This window comes from Lagopus leucura, unplaced genomic scaffold, assembly GCF_019238085.1.
Source record: "Lagopus leucura isolate 7727_CA_CO unplaced genomic scaffold, USGS_WTPT01 Super-Scaffold_100029, whole genome shotgun sequence".
Taxonomy (NCBI): Eukaryota; Metazoa; Chordata; class Aves; order Galliformes; family Phasianidae; genus Lagopus; species Lagopus leucura.
The window spans coordinates 2,710,884-2,729,137 of NW_024962280.1; the positions used below are offsets into that span (position 1 = coordinate 2,710,884).

General features: G+C 37.0%; 1 protein-coding gene across 1 annotated transcript in view; it reads right to left on the reverse strand.

Annotated features, from left to right (window-relative positions):
- Positions 1 to 18,254, reverse strand: part of SI (sucrase-isomaltase) — a 49,279-nt gene that overhangs the window by 18,176 nt on the left and 12,849 nt on the right. The window contains exons 8-26 of the mRNA XM_042881149.1: positions 16,822 to 16,993; positions 15,314 to 15,413; positions 14,532 to 14,644; positions 13,737 to 13,862; positions 12,859 to 12,990; positions 12,566 to 12,685; positions 11,840 to 11,953; positions 10,839 to 10,923; positions 9,582 to 9,699; positions 9,054 to 9,225; positions 8,236 to 8,352; positions 7,393 to 7,547; positions 6,742 to 6,826; positions 5,829 to 5,885; positions 5,092 to 5,216; positions 4,617 to 4,705; positions 1,942 to 1,991; positions 1,276 to 1,446; positions 780 to 929 (exon numbers count right to left, since the gene is read on the reverse strand). Coding sequence (XP_042737083.1) covers positions 780 to 929; positions 1,276 to 1,446; positions 1,942 to 1,991; positions 4,617 to 4,705; positions 5,092 to 5,216; positions 5,829 to 5,885; positions 6,742 to 6,826; positions 7,393 to 7,547; positions 8,236 to 8,352; positions 9,054 to 9,225; positions 9,582 to 9,699; positions 10,839 to 10,923; positions 11,840 to 11,953; positions 12,566 to 12,685; positions 12,859 to 12,990; positions 13,737 to 13,862; positions 14,532 to 14,644; positions 15,314 to 15,413; positions 16,822 to 16,993 — 2,251 coding nt within the window. The remainder of the gene's footprint in view (positions 1 to 779; positions 930 to 1,275; positions 1,447 to 1,941; positions 1,992 to 4,616; positions 4,706 to 5,091; positions 5,217 to 5,828; positions 5,886 to 6,741; positions 6,827 to 7,392; positions 7,548 to 8,235; positions 8,353 to 9,053; positions 9,226 to 9,581; positions 9,700 to 10,838; positions 10,924 to 11,839; positions 11,954 to 12,565; positions 12,686 to 12,858; positions 12,991 to 13,736; positions 13,863 to 14,531; positions 14,645 to 15,313; positions 15,414 to 16,821; positions 16,994 to 18,254) is intronic.

Below are 18,254 nucleotides of genomic sequence, written 5' to 3' on the forward strand. Positions count from 1 at the left end.
CTGTGCCTGCTCCTTACACCTGAGCAGCTAATGAACATTAATTCATCTGTTGTCATCAAAATTAAAGCATCTTTCAATTTAAGCCAACATTTAAGACGTACTGAGTCCATAACAGGACCAGTTTGTTTCCACATCAAAAGACATGCCCAAAGATCGAAGATCACACCAAATCTTCTTAATAGTGCAACAAATTCAGTGAAGTCCATTCAGTATTTTGAATGCTGCTGTTTCAGGAGTAGCTAATAGAGATTTTTTTGTTCATGTCTAGGAGATATATCCATATATCATCAATTGGATGTACAGCTATCAATAGAGAGAGGAACAATTTTGTTTGCATATGAGATGATTTCCAATGGATTTGGGAATTACTCCTCAAGCAGCAATCCAAAGGAGTTAGTTCATCTTAAATTGTGCTTCTGTGACTATGAAAGTGGGGATTAAGCCTTTAAGGCTGAGGTACCTTTGAAGCACAAGAGGCAGTTGAAGATGCTGATCAATTTTATTCTATTTTTCCCTGTTCTATTATTATTTCTTACAACCTTGCAAAGAATACCACATTTGTCCTCAGTTTCTGGAAGAACACACTGTTGTCAACTATCTTAGTTTCAAAGAAGTAAATAAAATCTGCTAGTACAGGTCAGCTGATAGCTGTGCCCCCACGTGAATTACGTCTGACTAATCTGCCTGGCTACTTCTTCCTCTGCACCCAATGTAAAAGGAAAACTATGATTCTGGAAATGTTCCAGTCCCATCAGTTTAGGAAAATAATTGTTGCTTACATCCCAGACACAGCCAAATTGTTCACATTTTTCTCGTGTTGGATCCATGCCAGGATGACAATCAAACCTTTCATTGATACTCTGTTGTTGAATCCATTCTATCGTGTAAGATGTTCCCAGTTCAAGCTGAAGCCCTGTTAAATGAGCAACCTACAAATGATAAATAATTATTAATTATTAATAAATCCCACACCACGTCACTGTATGGAAGCACATGGGAATAAAGGCACAAGGCACAAGTGGTCAGAAGAACATTTTGATTTTGCATCAGTAACAGAGATAATTAGGTGCTTGTAATTAAAGAGATTGTTCAATGCACATTCATAACAAGTTCAAAGCAACCTCTGCGCTATCTTTAGTGTGGGAAAGCATTTCCTTCAATACTTTCCTTTAGCAGCAGCATGTTATATATTGAATGCAATTGCACTTTCTTTGCAATATATAAAACCAAGGTGAGATGATTTCAAAGAATCACATTTGCCTGTTACTAACTTACCTTCTCTGTAGGATAGTAGGTGGCATTATGTGAAGAAATTTGCTCTCCACTGCTCAAGGAGACAAAAACCTCCGTTATTTCCTGGAGGGCTCCCAGGATTTTGATTTCTTCAAACTTTAAGTTGTTTGGATCAACATAACTGCCGCTTACGACATTCATTTGTAGACGGTTCTGAAAAATAAGGTTATCATTTCATTTGCGATGTTTCTCATATAGTGGACAGCCCAGAGCAGAAAACAAATCGTGAAGAAGATGGAGGTTCTAACATGATGTAGGCCTTCCACTCCCTCCCTGGAGACACTTTTTCAGTGTAGGTGTGACAAGTTTTGTCAGTTTAACAATGTCTTCAGACTAACAAACACTACGCCCACCTTCTTTCTGGCACTATAAAGATTCTGATGCTTTATAGTTCTCTCGCTCAATAAACATTGCAGTTTATGAAGTGAAAAGAGAGTTCTTTAGATACTACAATTAATTAAGAGAAGACAAATAAAAGACTTTCAAAATGCTGTCACTTAAGTGGGATGAAAATGACTCCTCTTGACAGTATTAAACACTTTGCTCCTCAGTAAATAGTGGAGGAGAATAAGGAGGAAGAAAAGAATGCCATTTAATTATACACTTGATAAAACCTGAGGATAAGATCATTTAAAAGAGAATACTTACATTGGAAACTGTAAACTCATAGTAAATGTAGTTGTTACTCTCAATTGTTCCTGTAAGGTAAAGAAAGAAGTTAAACTTGCAGTACAGAAAGGAACAAATGAAAACTAGGACTTTGTCACCAACCAAGTACTCATCATTATCATTATGGCATTCTGCTCTGAGCAAATTGTGTGCGAACTACTGGTCTCAACTCTTATTTTGTATTCTTCATAAAGACCATGTTCAGATTTTAAGATTATCTGAACTTTTGTCTTAGCCCTTGCTGTAGAGGACTTCCCATTTCTAAAAGGAAGCAATTAAACCGTTCTCTACTTGGACACATGGAAGGTTATTTGCCATTGAAACAGTGTTTTTTGGACTTCCAAATACCTGTGCTATTTCCTCTTATATCCCCACTTAGATTACACAACTTTTTGTTGTAACTACAAGACCTGTAACTGATCTGGCCAATGTCTTCTGATCTTTTATTTATCTATATTTGTCCAGAGGAGTGAAATTTGTAGACAGGTCAAACTTTCTAGCTGAGGCCCAGCAAAGTTAAGAAGAGCAATTATTCACAGCACTTCTATTACCTTAAGATCTGGTATCCTGGCCAGCAATCTGCTTTCTGCAGAAATGAAGGAATGTAAACTAGATGTAAATTAACATGGATTAAGGCTAAATATAGTCCAAAGCGACATGATGTGCTTTGCTCTCTCCATATGTTTTCACTTTGCAGGTAAAAAGCAAGCTTATGACTTAGACAGGTTAAGTAATCACTATAATTTCCATCAGACCGATTTATATTTTACTCTTACCATCTTCTCTTTGAACATTAGAAAGTTCTTCTAAACTACTTTTTTTGTAGGACCAGGAATTTTCCAAAATTTTCTAAAACGTTATTTAAACTACTTTTCCTAAAATGTAGGCTATTTTCCATTTTTTTTCTTATGTACTCCTAGATCTCTTGAATGTAGATATATATTTCAAAGCTAGATCTTCTAAATAATCAAAACAAGCGATTCATAAAGCAAATGATTATACAAAAAGAAGACATACAATTGATGGCACCTGTCATTTTTTTTTTTTTCCTTACAATACAGGAAAATTATTTTTGTTGCAAACAAACAAACTGTAAACTACTTCTCTAAAAAAAAAAAAAAAAAACCAGCAACCTGTAAGTCTGGGCCAGGAAATAAAATCACTACATGTTTTATTGGTTTTCTACTCAGCAGAAGTGAGTACAATCATAGCTGAGTTATTTTAGGTCTTGACAAAGCAGTACATACAGCTGTCATGGCAGCAGCCACCCAAGGCCTTCAGTACTTATCGCTGCTGTAATCAGCCAAACCTCTGCTCTATTTCTTCAAAGCATCCCAAACTTTTACAGAATCTTTTAAAAGTAGAGGCTTCCAAGTTTTTTTTTCTGTGAGATGTGATTGATAAAGTTAAAATAATAGAAGGGAGCCCGATAGGTTGAATGCATAAAATCTTCCAAATTATTCTCTTTCCAATGAATTTTTTCATATTGCCATCACAATTCCTCTGGAGCACCAGTATCTTTCTTTGGGCATTTCCTGCATCTGTCCCCCTGTCAGACTGCATAAAATGTTCCACAAGCATCTCCTTCAGCATCAGGGTGCAGAGACCCTTCAAACTAGAGATCTGTGTGCTGGGATTTCTGATGTACATATCCTAGTAGGAAATATCTGACTGGGAGTTCTCCACTTCAAGGAGACCTGTGAGTAAATCCAAAGGCTTTGACAGAGGTCAATAGAGCCATGCTGCTTCCTGGCCTTGCTCCCTGCAGATGCCCACCAGAGTAAAACCTGACAGTGTCAGCTGAGCACAGGGAAGGGAATATGATCACAGCTTCCCTCCAGCTGCTGCTCTTGCAAAGACAGTGACCTCTGTCACAGGGCAAAGTAAATATGAAATTAGGTAAGGGTGATGCTGTTCTCGACACCAACTGCTGACATGATAGGACATGAATTAGAGAAGATATATTTTCAAACTGTTTGCTGATTTCTCTAAAATATATATAATGTAGGACAAATACTGCAAAAACAGCTTAAGGGATTGAAGTACTTCTTAATTTCATGGAAACTGGATTCTCATCTAAATCTTCAGAAATACTATGGAGGCTGGCAACTTGACAAGTATGGCCTATACGTGCCTACTCGTGTGCTCATGCACCAGATGGCACAGCAAATTTTGGCTTTAGTACAGTACCTTTGAGTTAAGAAAACTGCTACTGTTTTCACAAGCAATTTAAATAATTCCAGAGAGTTAATAAAAGTGCTACTTTTTCATTTTCTGCCTATTCTTAGTGTCCAACACTAATTATATGCATTCTTGCACCCGTTGAAATTAATTTGGATCTATACCAGAATATATATCAATCTTGACACTACGGTTTAGCAGTCAGCATGCTAATGTGCCAAAGCTGTATGTACTGAAGGTTACATTGCAACATGAACACATGGAAAAAAAAAAGAAAAGAAAAAAGACAGACAAGCTAAATAACAGTTACACTTTTCCACATAAAAATGATGAACAACCAATGACTTAAGAGCCACTATTAATTGTTTGTTACCATGTCCTCAATGGCTCATTCTTGCTCTGTAAAACTAACCGGAGAATGGAAGTCTGTAAGCATACTGCTTTGTTTATTTATTTCACCAGTAATAACTCACCTGTGGATTCTCCATCATCCCAGAATAACTCCCCAGAAGCTTCATTGTTCTCATCCAGGGCAATTATAAGTCCCAGTGGATTCTGGCGGCTATCAAAAGAAAGTCCTTGTCTGACATGTATAACCACTTGCTAGACAGTTTTAACAAATCCTTCTTGTTTGTGTTAAGAACGTGACACTCTGCAGGGTTGCAGAACTTTGTCTTAGATTAGTCCTTTTCTGCCATTCACTTTCATGCAAATGTATTCAAATACATGGCAAACTGACAAAATGCTATGCAAATAAACCTTCAATTAATCACTACATATTTAATGTAAATAGCAGGAGAAGGGAGTCATGGTTTACAGTTATTCCCAAGTCTCAAAGCAAAAGCATTAAATTTGATGGGCTACTACTGATTTGTAACCTGACAGTCCTAAACCCATTCTTGAATTTACACTCACCTAGTCATAAAAGCATTTGGTTTGGAAGCATACCTTTGAACTGTTGTAGTAGCTGGTTGTTGAATAGGGTAAATATAACCTCCTCTCAAGTGGAGCCCCAGTTTGTCGGCTGGCAGGTACATCCTAGTCCATTGTTTTCTTTCTGAGATTCTTGCCCCCTTTTATTGACAGGCACATAAAAGAGAATGAGTTTGTTGCATTACTCACTGCTGTGAAGTTTGGGATTTAAGACAACATTCTTCCCAAATCATTCTTTTAGAGGAGATCTTTAAACTAGGAAAAAGTGCACCAATGGGCACAAAAAAATAGCACATCAGTTTATTAATATACTGTAATGTTATAAATCAGCACATTTCAGTGTTGTGTTTTGCTCAGTCAACATAGGCAGAAAGTCCTATTGGGACATCTAATGCAAGCAATGTCATCACAATGTTAGGAAACTTCTTTGCAGAAACAAGACTAGTGAAAGTTAATTGCACATGCTTATGTGTTGTAATATTTTACTTTTCTTCACATGTGAGTTTTGCTAAAGTTTCAGTTCAATCCCTCTTCCCATCTCATGCATTTCACATCTCCATCTTTTCTTGTGTCTTTGATTCATACATTTACTCAACCATTCCCCACCCCCTCGTCTCACCGTTTCCATCTTGTAGGCTTTGCTTTAGGTCTCTGCCCTTGAAGCATGGCTGACAATCTTTCTTTCTATTTTTTTTTCTCTATCACAAAGACCATTAGAAAAACACTCCTTTGTATTCTGTGCATTTACTTACTGTTTCATACTCATACCATACTGCATCAGGAATATATGCATCAATTACATCTGCACCCTAAAAGGACAACAAAGAAAGAAATATGTATTTGAAAGCAAGGCATTTAATACACCACATTTGCTTGTTATGTCACAGACAAGCTAAAATAGCATGAGAGAAGTTGATTCTGGATGACATTCTGAGATGATACAAAGATTAGCTGAATCAGAATATCAAATCAGATTGCTTTGGTTCCATAGAGATCTGGAAAATAGGAGTTGTATTTAATAGCAGCAAGTGCAATAGTTTCCATATTGACAATAACCAAAACATTTTGTGGGCTCTCTCACTGAAAATAAGTGAAGAATGGGATAAAAAATTAAAATAAATCTATTCTTTTAAGGAGTCTAAAGAGAGGTCACCAATGTTACCATATCACAGAAAAATAAGTATAATCTAACAAAATCTAGCAAAAATATACTTCCCTTGGAAAAAGAACTGTGCTAATGCTAGTAGACAAGATCATCAGCATTCTCTTTGCCAAATGACTTGGCTTAACACCTGCTCAAGACAGAAGAGTTCAGACTAGAATAGGATGAGAGTAAATATCCCAGGATCCTCCAGGAAATGAATGAGTCTATTTTTGTGGATCAGATTTGTCAATATTAAAAGGGAGAGGGTATGTGATTTCAGAAGGAAATACATAAATAGTAAAGGTGCTATAACATTCAGTGCTATAAACTTCAAGCTTAATACCAAAATTGTCACTGAAAAACTGAAAGGTACTTTCTAACCAGTAGAATAAAGGAGAGATATCAATTGTGAATTTGGGATTTTTGCTGCAGTTTCCTATCTATGAAGAAAAGAGCTGAGACTGGTGTCTCTGTTCCCCACTAAGTTTTTTTGAGACAGACATGAAAATAGCCAAACCTACCTGATCAAGCACAGCAGAAATAAGTAGCCCAGGACCCCACAGGAACTGCCTATCAACTGCCCATGTCCCTTCATCAGAGTAGAACCTGGAGAAAGGAGAGAGTAGTAACTGGCTTTGAAGAGAGATACCATCATCAATAATCCTAGTATTTCCAAGAATGGATTGCCTAGAATTGTGACTGAAAAGTGTCAAGCAAAAATTTTTAATTATAATATTTTAAATCTGAGGCCATCTGAAAGTCAAAAAGTAAGGTCTGATTAGCTCGGTATTGATTATGCATATATGAAAGTGTGTGTGTTTACATGCATGCACATGTTCTCAGCGTACTTGTTTTCAAGAATAAGGAAGCAAGGAAATGTGTGTTTTAATATACACATTATGGCATGGTGTAATTTGATTAGCTGACAAAACCATTTCATAGCAGCTCTTCAGAGTGACTGGCAATAATGCATGCATCTATACAGAAATTATAGATGGTTTCTGATTACTCTTCTGATTACATCAAAATAGTTTTTCATGAATTCTGATGCTGTCTCTACATATACTCTAATATGCATTCTCAGAAATTATATAGCTATTTAGATAGTCCCTATTCAACCTGTATTTTTCCTTCCTAATAAGATTATCACAAAGGCCATCTGATACACTTACTCATGTAAAACTGGACGTACAACTGTGTCCCCTCGAGTATGAGCTCTATAAAAGAGCGTGTATAAGTAGGGCAGCAAAGTGTAGCGAATGGTCAGGTAGTGCTTGGAGGTCTGCACCAAAACTGAATCAGCTCCAAACACAGCCGGATCCTGAGGCTGAAAATAAATATTAGAAGATTATTTTCATGGTGCAGGAAACACCCTGTCAATTGTGAAAATTGACTGTTGGCTCAGAGCGTGGAGTGGATGGAGGGGAACAACATCAGGGCAGCTAATCTAAACTGACCAAGGGGTTATTCTATACTATATGGTGCCATGCTAAACAAAAAAAGATGATGAAGTGGAAGAAACAGTGGGACTTTATTACGAAAGCATCTGCCTTTTTCAAAGAACTACTACAAGTATTGAGGCTCTCCTTCTCAAGATGTGGCCAAACATCACTTGCTCACATAGAGACTAATGTCTAGAGTTTTCTCTCCTTGTTCCTACGTGGTCTTTTTTTTTTTTTTCTTTTTTTTTTTTCCCTTCTCTCTTTTCATTTCATTTAACTGTCCTTATGTCAATCCATAAGCCTTTTTTTTGCTATCATACTTCCTCCTCCTATTTTTTGGGGAGGAGAAGGAGTGAGTGAGCAGTCTTGGGCAGACTAGCTATCAATGTGAAACCACTGCCTCCCTGAGAGCCGAACCTCTTGGAGATAAATTTTCATTAAGAGATCTCAAGGTTCTTCCATATTCAAACTGGTTAGCAAATCTAATTGTTAGTGATAGCAATGTTTATTAGCGATGCTATAAAAGGAAATGTGGTAGCAGAAACCAAAAATGTAAGAGAAGGAATGACTTACTATGTATCCCTCAGCGTTGTGATTCCGGGAAAATGGATAAAATGCTCCTACTTGCATCCATCGTCTGCAAAGTTCTTCTGTCGTGTCAAAAACGAAGCCACAGATATCTGCTCCAATCTTTAAATAAAAGCAGAATGTGTTGGGCAGACAGCATACTGCGCCTCTAATCTCTACACAAAATCTAAAATTTAAGGGATGTATCAATTCATCTTTCATTTCTCGCCAGGGTGGGTAAGTCATTCAACACATTTCTACTTTTCTCCTTTCAACTAGATGCTCTACAAAAAAAAAAAAAAAAAGAGAAAGAAAGAAACCAACTGCTTCCTAAAGCTGCCTATCATCCTTTGTCTTCCAAACTTATACCTTCCTTTTTGGTGCTAATAGCCCAACACTAGGAAAACAGCTCAAACTCATACAAATATAAATATTTAAGAGTCTGGCCATTTCACTTACAAATGTATTTTTCTATTTCATGCAAAAATAAATAGGAAAACCCCAAAGTATTTCACATACATTGCTGAGGAGTAAAGTAGTACTAGAGATTTGGCATAAATATGATAATATCTGTTGCTCACATCTGTCCCACCATAAACATACAGTAACAGAAATCAAAACAAATTTTCTAATTAAAAAAAAAATAAAAATCAGTCATTGGAAAAAAAGGTTAGAACCAGATCACTGAAGGAAATTAACTTAGAATTGAGAAGATAAGATGGTTACATAGACAGCGTTTGATTAGGTAACTGATTATCACAGAGGTAAAAAGGCAGTGTTTGTCCTCTTGTTCTGAATGGAGGCAAAAAGCTAATATTTCATACATAAGGAAATCCAAAGAGGCTGAATTCCAGCATTCCAGGTATTGACCATCCTAGCTGTTCCCACGTTGCTTGATTATCTCCCAGCCAGTGTCCTGTGTGCTTTCCTGATCCAACAAAAGTAGACCTTGAAAGAAGGAAGCTTCGTTTTCCTGGAAACACTGTTTCGATGGCTCTGAAAATGAAAGGGGACTGGAACTATGCAACAGAAAAAAGACCACTCAGACATCATTAGTTCTATATGAGGCAGAGTTATACTGACTTATTTTAAACCATTGATTATTCTCATGACCTGGGCTCCTTTACAGTTAAGCAGTTGTTTTTTTTAGAGAAGTTCAAGACATTTACTTTAGACAACCTTTCTATAAATCTCTGATTGGCAATGTCTGACCTCAAATTTAGTAGCTTAAATACAATATAACGTTATCCAGAAAATAGGTTTGTTTAGAAGTGAAATATCTTGCCTGTTTTAAAAAAATGCATGTATTCTTCTGAAAACTTTCTGTAAACATATTAGGATGAGTTCCTTACTGTCTTGTTGCTATGGCCATGGAATATCCATAAAGACTGTGGACATCGTAGTGCTTGCCCCAGTTCTGCACTGCATCCATACAAAGTGTCTTAGAAAACATCAGTTGATCGAGAATATCTTCAATAAAGAAAAACAGACATTATTTTTAAAGTGCATTTTGATTATGAATACTTCCAGTCCTTTTTTTGTTGTGTACACTCTTGACATTCAGGCCCTTCTCCCTCTTCGATGCTTACATTAAGGCCACTGTTACTAATACAAGAACAAAATGCTTCACTTGGCTGCTAGTTTTATTCATCTTGGCTCCATCTGTGCTATTTTCTGCTCTTGAGCATTGGATATATCATGACAACACACAAATATCAAAGGAAGACATTCATTACTGCTAACAGTGCTATAAATGCAGCTTTGTTAAGGAAGGGGAATTCAGTAAACTGATGGGCAATGTGTGTCAATTTATTCAGTGCATAACATAAAATGGTTAACTCAAATACTCTATCCTTGCCTAGGTGTCATTAAGTGGTAGTCACAGGCTCCATTCATTTCCAATGCTTTCTAGCACCTCCCTTATTAAACCTTAGCACAAATGTACTCACTGCTGGCTTTATCACAAGAACAAGCATAATCTTGGAAGCATAAGATGGTGTAAGAAGAATCTCCTTTCTTTATATTCATTACTAGCTTTACTGTAAAGTTGCAGACTAAGCATGTAAGGTCTTCACTGAGCCCTATTTCCTCAGTGGAGCTACTTAATGGCCTGTTAATGCAAAGAAAGTCTACCAGAGCTAACTCATTGTGTAAATTTGTACCTTTCAGGCAAATAACATGTAGTCCTTTCCTAATTTTCCCTCTTAAGTGTAGAACTGGAAAAAAAACTGGTAAGTTTTTTTTTTTTTATTTAGTTTGAAACCTTCATCTGTGTTTGAGATCAGAGGAAATAATTTTTCTTCCAAATTTGACATTAAAACAACACACTAAGTACTGGCTGTAAGTGACTGCATTTCAACTGCAGGCTAGATGGATTTCTTCTGCAAGCAACTGTTTACCCATGCAAGGAAGCACTGTACATCTATAGCCTAATTCCTGAATCATTTTTGGACAATATGATGGCAAAGGTTTCTTAAAGTCAGTACTTAATATTCAAATCTCATCCATGAGATCAACAAAGAAATTCACTTTACATCCTTGTAGACAATGGTACAATAATTAGTGTACTTTCTGATAGTCTGTTCTATGGTTAAAGGAGGTGGACTTACTGGGAGTGAATGGAGGATAGTTTAAGTCATTCTGCTCACAGCCTTTATTTGAACCTTGAACAAAGTTGGATACTTCATTCATATCCTGAAAAGGCAAGACAAAAACAGTGAGATGTAGATCATAATAAAGTTTCCTCAAGTACACACTCCTAACACAATCTCATGTTGCGTTCCATTACCCATTAAGGAGTATTTACTTAGTGCTAGCACCATACTTTTAGGTGTGAATGACAGCCCTTGGACACAGACCTGGGCCATTCCAGTACTAATACAAGCCTCTGTTTTGGACAGACTTCAGTATGCAGGTGAGCATCATGTTAAGAGTTACACTTTATCCCTCCAGAGACTGAAGCTGCAGGAGGTGCTTGCATATATCTATATATATGTATGTATATATATATCTATATATATATATGCTATCCTTAATCCACATATATCTCAAGAGAACACCCTGAGTAGAGAGCTTGTGTTTGGAGTGAAATGTGGAACTAGCAAGATGTGCTGTGGCTTCTGCCGAGTCTGATTTTTCCAGATCCTAATCTGGGACAATGATTGCCAATGTCCTACCTTGAAAATAAATGAGCTACCTGAAGCATAGATTTATAGATGTGATGCATTACACCCTGTGTTTGGGACTTGTTTAAAGACACATTTTCTGTCTGTGTATGCAGATTTCTAAATACTGCTGTTCTGAGTCCAGGAGTGTGAAAGCACTCATACACAGGAATGTGTGTCTTTATCAATGGTTCATCCACTGAAGCATTTCAGACCACACTGATCATGCAGCCAACAGCACACTGAGCATTTAAATGCCGCAATAAGTGATTCCAATTCAAATTTAAAATTGAAATCCAAATTTGAATTGTAAATCCAACAGCAAAGACATGCACATCATGCACTGATTTCAAGTTACTAATAATAGGAAACATCCCTTTCAAATGCAATGTTAATTGAATTTAATAAGCATCTATCCTTGTCAATTTTTTTCCTGAATCACTTACAATCCAGATCCCGTCGTATGGCACTGTGTTATAAAACAGCCTGCATTCTTCCACCCACCAACTGATGCACTCTGGATTGGTAAAGTCTGGGAACACGGCTTCCCCCGGCCATACCTAGAGCATTCAAAGGGAAATAGATTATATTAATAATTGCATTGGAATAAGATGAGAATGTATCATACAAGTTCCATCGGTGTTTTTTCCCCCTAAATAATAATTTGAATCAAGTCCATTGCCCTCTTGACTACCAAGTTGTGCTACTGTCCCATACTGACACTACTGTCAGCCACCACTTCCAGATCCCAGATTTACTTTCACTGAAATTCATGATTTTGTTCAAAAACTCTTAAACCTTCTGGTAAACGTGAATCATCAAAAGCAAAGGTGGCATAGTAGGATGTCATTTTTGTTGCATCAGCTTTCAGTGGGTGAGAAGGAATGAAGGTATTTTTTCTCTTCTACCATATGAAACATCTACATTTGCTTTTCCATAAAACTTACATTAATATCAAACAGGATTTTACCAAAAATAGAAACATGCAGTGTAAAAAATTCAAAAAACAACATCAAAGATTGAAATATTCACATGCTAAATGAGACCTTATCATCTTGGTTCTCACTGGCTAGTACTGGAAGAAGTGACTTAGAAAATGAGAGTTTAAAATGAGCCCCCCAAATAAATTGAACCAAACCAACCACATTTAAGCTTCATAGAAATGTGCTTACCTCTCCAACTAATGTTGTTACTCCATCTGATTCATTGACCCAGACTTTCCTACTCTCCCCCCTCACGTAGCTGCCATATTGACTATTATCAAGTAGATTTTGTGTGCTAATACCAGGATCCTAAAAAAAAGTTAAGAAAAAAAAAATAATAGTTAGAAACCAGGAAACACTCCATCAATTTTTACAGACTACTTGAATGTTAGGCAGGAAGTGTAATCATTATATTAAAAAATGCATAAGATAATTGTGAAAAGTTATAATGATAGTACTACCAGGCAAAAAGAATCACTTACCAATATGATAATATATTTTTGTCCATTGTTATGCATATAAGTTGCAAAATTAGGAAGATCGCTAAAGAGCACTTTGTCATATGTAAAATCTTTCTTTTCTTCCATGTAATCAATGTCAGTAACCTGAGCTTCCTGAAATACAGGAGATTTCAGCTTAAACATGAGAAGACATGGTAAAGATTTTGTATTTTTTCAAATGCAGTTTCTTATGACAATTCCCGTTTGTCCTTACTATCTAAATTAATTATACTGAAACATCTTTATACTGAACATTTCACATTAGCAGAATCCAAATGAATGTGTGCATTGGCATTCCTTTTATCAGACCCTGGGCATACGTCTGTTTCTTTGTAGTTGCCCAACTTCTAAGAATGCCCATATAGATACAAACATTCCTTCCTCAACTCTTAGCATAAAATCAGGGTATGTTCATACTTTTTAAGCCATTCCTCTAAAGCCATCTCAAGTCTATTTAAAAATAATGTGTAATTTACCTTTGCTTATCAATTAAGAATAATCTATGGTTCTATAATTGTCCAGGTGACATTGAAAAAATATTTCAGTGGACTAGATAACACTAGAAAATAAATCAATATAGTTGGAAAGTGTAACTGAGAAATTATTACAATAAATTGGGTAAGTGAAACTTGCTGTAATTAAGCCACCCCTGGTGTCCCATTCTGATAATGGCACTGCATAAAAGGTGTAAAATCTTCTTACACCAGAAGGCTATACATAATAAGTTATTAGAAGTTCACTAATTTGAAGTGATGTGAAATGAGTGATGTTTGTAGCATCACAGCCATGATATCTGGGTGGTTTCTCCCACAGTACTCTGCCTTAATGGGGTTGCTGCCCTCCTGAAACCCTGAACTTACATAAGGGAGTCCAATCAGACGGTTCCTGTCCACAACAGCCTTCACCTCATCCAGAGAGCCGTAATTCCAGCGGCTGAGCTGAAAGCCCAGACTCCAGTAGGAAGGCAGCATTGGGAGTCCCACAAACTGCATGTTGAGAGCAGAAATCATTAGTGGTACTAATGTACTGTGTGTGTTACCTCAGCACCCATTCTTTCCTTCAAGGTATCACTGATCAGACGAGTAAAATTAGCAAATTAACAAATAGTAAATAAAAGAAGTACAAACAATATCTGTGACAGCTTACAACTGGAAGATCATGACATATCAGTAATATTGCTTACTCTAATATTACCATAGGAACATACAATACTTAAGGGTATATATATAATATGTTCTATAACATTGTCATATGAATAATAATTTGTCCGTATATCAAGAGCAAGGAAGCAAAAGTCATTCCACCTAGACCACCTTTAGCTTGTGTCAGGATATACAGTCTGAGAATTCAGTCAGGGTGTACAGATTGAGAACTGTTGCATCCTCTCTGCATGTGCATCTTCAGCAAAACTAGGGCTCTAGGTGCTGCTGCCTATAGCAGGCCAGGTAAAAATATCTACACCCCAACTTAATCCCAGCTAGCCGTTACATTGGTGACATGCTAACAATTGTTCTTAGATAAACATGTAGCGACTCACGCTAGATAGCACAGCAAAGACCTACTGTCACAAAAAGAAGGAAAAGACATTTTAAAAAGGAAGAAAACAAGTGCTTTTAAGGATCTGCTCAATGTGTAGTTTCTTTCAATAAACATACCTGCAAATACTCTTGCACTACTTGCTCTGGGGTGTTCCCCAAGAGGATATAGAAATCAAGGATGCCGCCAATGGTTCTGTAGGTCACTGCTGGAGCAGGCTGCACCGCAAACTCTGACAAAGCATGCAGAAGACCAATTCTGAATATCAGCTAAATCTATAGCAACTTTGTCATACAGATATTGAAAAGTGGAAAATTTTAAGAAAAAAGCACCAACACAAACCAGATATATCCAAGGAACACTCAACCGTTATTTAAATTTGCAATGAAGGAGTAATGTATCGACATGATTCTTTTAAATGTCCATATTTGCAATTCTTTACATCCAACAAAGACAAGAGAATCAGAACAAATCCAGTGACATAACCTTTCCTCTTCAAATTTTTAGTACAACTTTCCAGTCTCGAGAGAAATGAGCACATGTATAGGTAGGCTTATATCTAGAGAACAAAGGGCATTTACTTTCAAGTGATGCTCATTACAAATTTGCATTTTGACTGGTGTCCTACACATCTGCACAGAGCCGCACAAGGCTTCCAGTAGGTTTCTTATACAACCTGCATGTTAATTCTGAGCCACTCACAGCTTACATTGCATATGCTGAATGTTACTAAATGCTTACAGTGACTGCCATCAGACAACTGAAGGTAATGTTAAAACTTTATATGCAGCAGTATTTAAAAATGTACATTTACATTACCCCAGCTTTGATCTCAATCCCACAGATCATTTTAAAAAATATTTAGCTGCAATAACTGGAGCTACAGAGAAAGTTTTCTTACCCATGGCATTGCTATTCATCAGGAAAACACCAAAAGAGGCTCCACTGCTGTCTTCCAAACACATGAAGAAAGTCTGAACTCCATATAGGTTGTGCATTTCCTTCAAGGGAAAAAAAAGAAAAACCTTTTAAAATCTGCTATTGGGGAATATTTCAGTCATATGTATAGTTGCTTTCTTGCACTGAAGTAACACTGACAAACAGAGGCTCATTAGCCAGTTATAAATAAACTACATAAGGAGCAACAGTAACTTAAAAAAAATCGCATTAAAAAACATCCCTTCATTCATGCACTGTACTAATTTCTCCACAATAACCATGTTAAATGTTAATTCTGTGCTAGACAGGTAGAGTTTTAAACATGTTGGGTTTGGTTCTTTTGTTCATTAGGTCAACTGAGTGCTGACAAGCTTTAGCAAATATTCCCCTACTCAAAGCAAAGTATTTTAATGAACATAGATATAACATTTGATTGTTTACATTCCCCAGGTACAAAAAAAAGACCATTGGAGGATGGTCAAGTTGGAAGAAGCAAAAAGCAAAAAATGACTACTGTTGTTTGAATCAGCACCTCACTTCATTTTTATCCATGCATGCTTACAAATTATAATGTTGTCAGCAAATCACTGCAAAGAGGAACTGACAGACACCGTGTGCCTGTGTGCACCAGTGCTATGGAGAACTTGGACCAAATCCTACAGAATCCTCAGTGCAAATGTAAAGTTACTTTTTTTGGTATTGTCAAAAAAGATGGGTGTCCTGGAAATCATCTTGGAAAAAGAGTATGGATGCAAATAACTGCTGAAAAACATGTTTTATCTCTTAAAGAAACAGCTGTCAAAGAGAACTTTGTCAACATCTGCCAAACAACAAGGCCCTCAGCTGAACGTGCCTATGTCATATGTCCTGGTCAGTAGGACATACTGTTACTTATTGTTTATCAGCTGAGGCTGAAGACTCACACACTGATGCTTAGCAACGTATTTTGAACTTCACATAAGCAGGAAAATTAAAATGCTTCTAAAAGCTATCCCTCAGAAACCTTTCACCATTACCATCCAGCTTTTAGTAATATCACGGGGTGCCTAACAAGTTTTGGTGGAAGAGCTTGGTGGATCATAAAATCATATAATGGCTTGGGTCGAAAGGGACCCCAAGGATCACTAAGTTCCAATCCCCCTACCACAGGCAGGGCCACCAACCTCCAGATCTGGTTCTAGACCAGGTTGCTCATGGCCTCATCCAACCTGATCTCGATACCTCCAGGGATGGCATCCACAACCTCTCTGGGCAGCCTGTTCCAGCACCTCACCATTCTCTCTATGAAGAATTTCCTCCTGACATCGAATCTAAACCTTCCCTTCTTGAGCTTAGAACCATTCCCCCTTGTCCTATCATTACCCAAGTAGTATCCCAAATAGTGGATGATATTAATGTGGTACTACATAATAAGTATGAATTCCAGAATTCACCTGCAAATAATAAAACATAAAAGAAATAGGCCCTTACTTCAGAGGGACCAACATCCCTGCTGAATAGAGGCCAGGTTTTCCAGTTGAGGTCGTGTCGGTACTGCTTATGCACATGTTCTCCCACACCGTAAATGTTGCTGCTAGGTAGTTTGATTGATAGCTGTAAAAACTGGTCAGCATACTGCAGTGGTCCTATGGTAGTATCAAAACTGAAAAAAAAAAAAAAAAAAAGTAAGGAGGAAAGAAAAAAGGATTACACCAGAAATTGTTGCAGTGATTGTTTCTACTTCTTTTAGCTAAGCTGGATAGCAAGGTCAGGTCTACATCCAGAGACCCGAGAGGAGGGATGTAGGGGAGGATGGTGTTCAGCTGCAGTAGATAGAGAAGCCTTTGCATGGATTAGGAGACAGGCAATAACTCTCAATTCTATAGAAACTTCACACATAAATGGCCTCTGCTTTCAGGACTACATGCACAATCACCTCTTTGGGCAAAGCTTCCCACCTAAGCATCTGTGGCACTGGATAGTGAATCCATACAGTAAAAGTCCACTTCATTATTGAAGTTTACTCTCTTAATTTTATTTTGTACATTTCACCAATCCCTTTCATTATAAATGTGTATCTCCTAAACAAGGATTAGGGGAGATTTAGAGACTGAATCTAAAGCTAAGTCCATTCCTTGTTTGCTTACGTGGGACTCTATTACTCAGGCAACTGAGAGGAAATCTGAGTAATGCTGAGGCAGGGAGAGTGAGTAGCAGGGCAATTCCTACTGCTGGGCAGAGGTCTTTTAATCAGTCAAAATTCTTAAGTTCATTAATATTGATCTTAATCATTTTCCTCTTTCATTGCTGAGGCTTTCAACATTTCCACACAGCAAATGCAAGAAAATTGGCCCCACTCAGAAGTAGCTTTACTTTCCATCAGTCATTGTTTTCTAAATGAAACAATCAGAATGAGAAAGTAATTAAGACTTAAATCAGATTTAAATCACAAAGCAATTCGAATGAAGCTGATCCCGAGATCTGAAGGTTACTTTCATCTTTATTAAAACGAGAGCTTACATGGATCAGCAGAAACTCAGTCTTTCACCAGAAGCAGAGAAAATGACTTACTTTGAGATGGGAAACCACATCAGTATGTTTTAACAATTTCAAAGTAATATCCATTGATCTATTCACTTTATATAGTTTTAATCACAAACTTTCTAAGATTGTACTTGTGTGGGAGATTGTGGTGTTTAACAGTCATTATATTCATATGAAAGAGATTGATACAGCTATCAGTCTTTCAGAGCACTGGCTTCAGTGTGGATCTGTTGAACTAGATTATTTATTCTTGCCTTCATACATCTGTTTAATCAGTCATGGACTACCAAATAATAAGTCCATCTTTTGCATCCTCTGTAATTGCAAATCAATCATTACAGGGGATTCTAAGTAAGAAAACAATGCTAACAACAGCATGA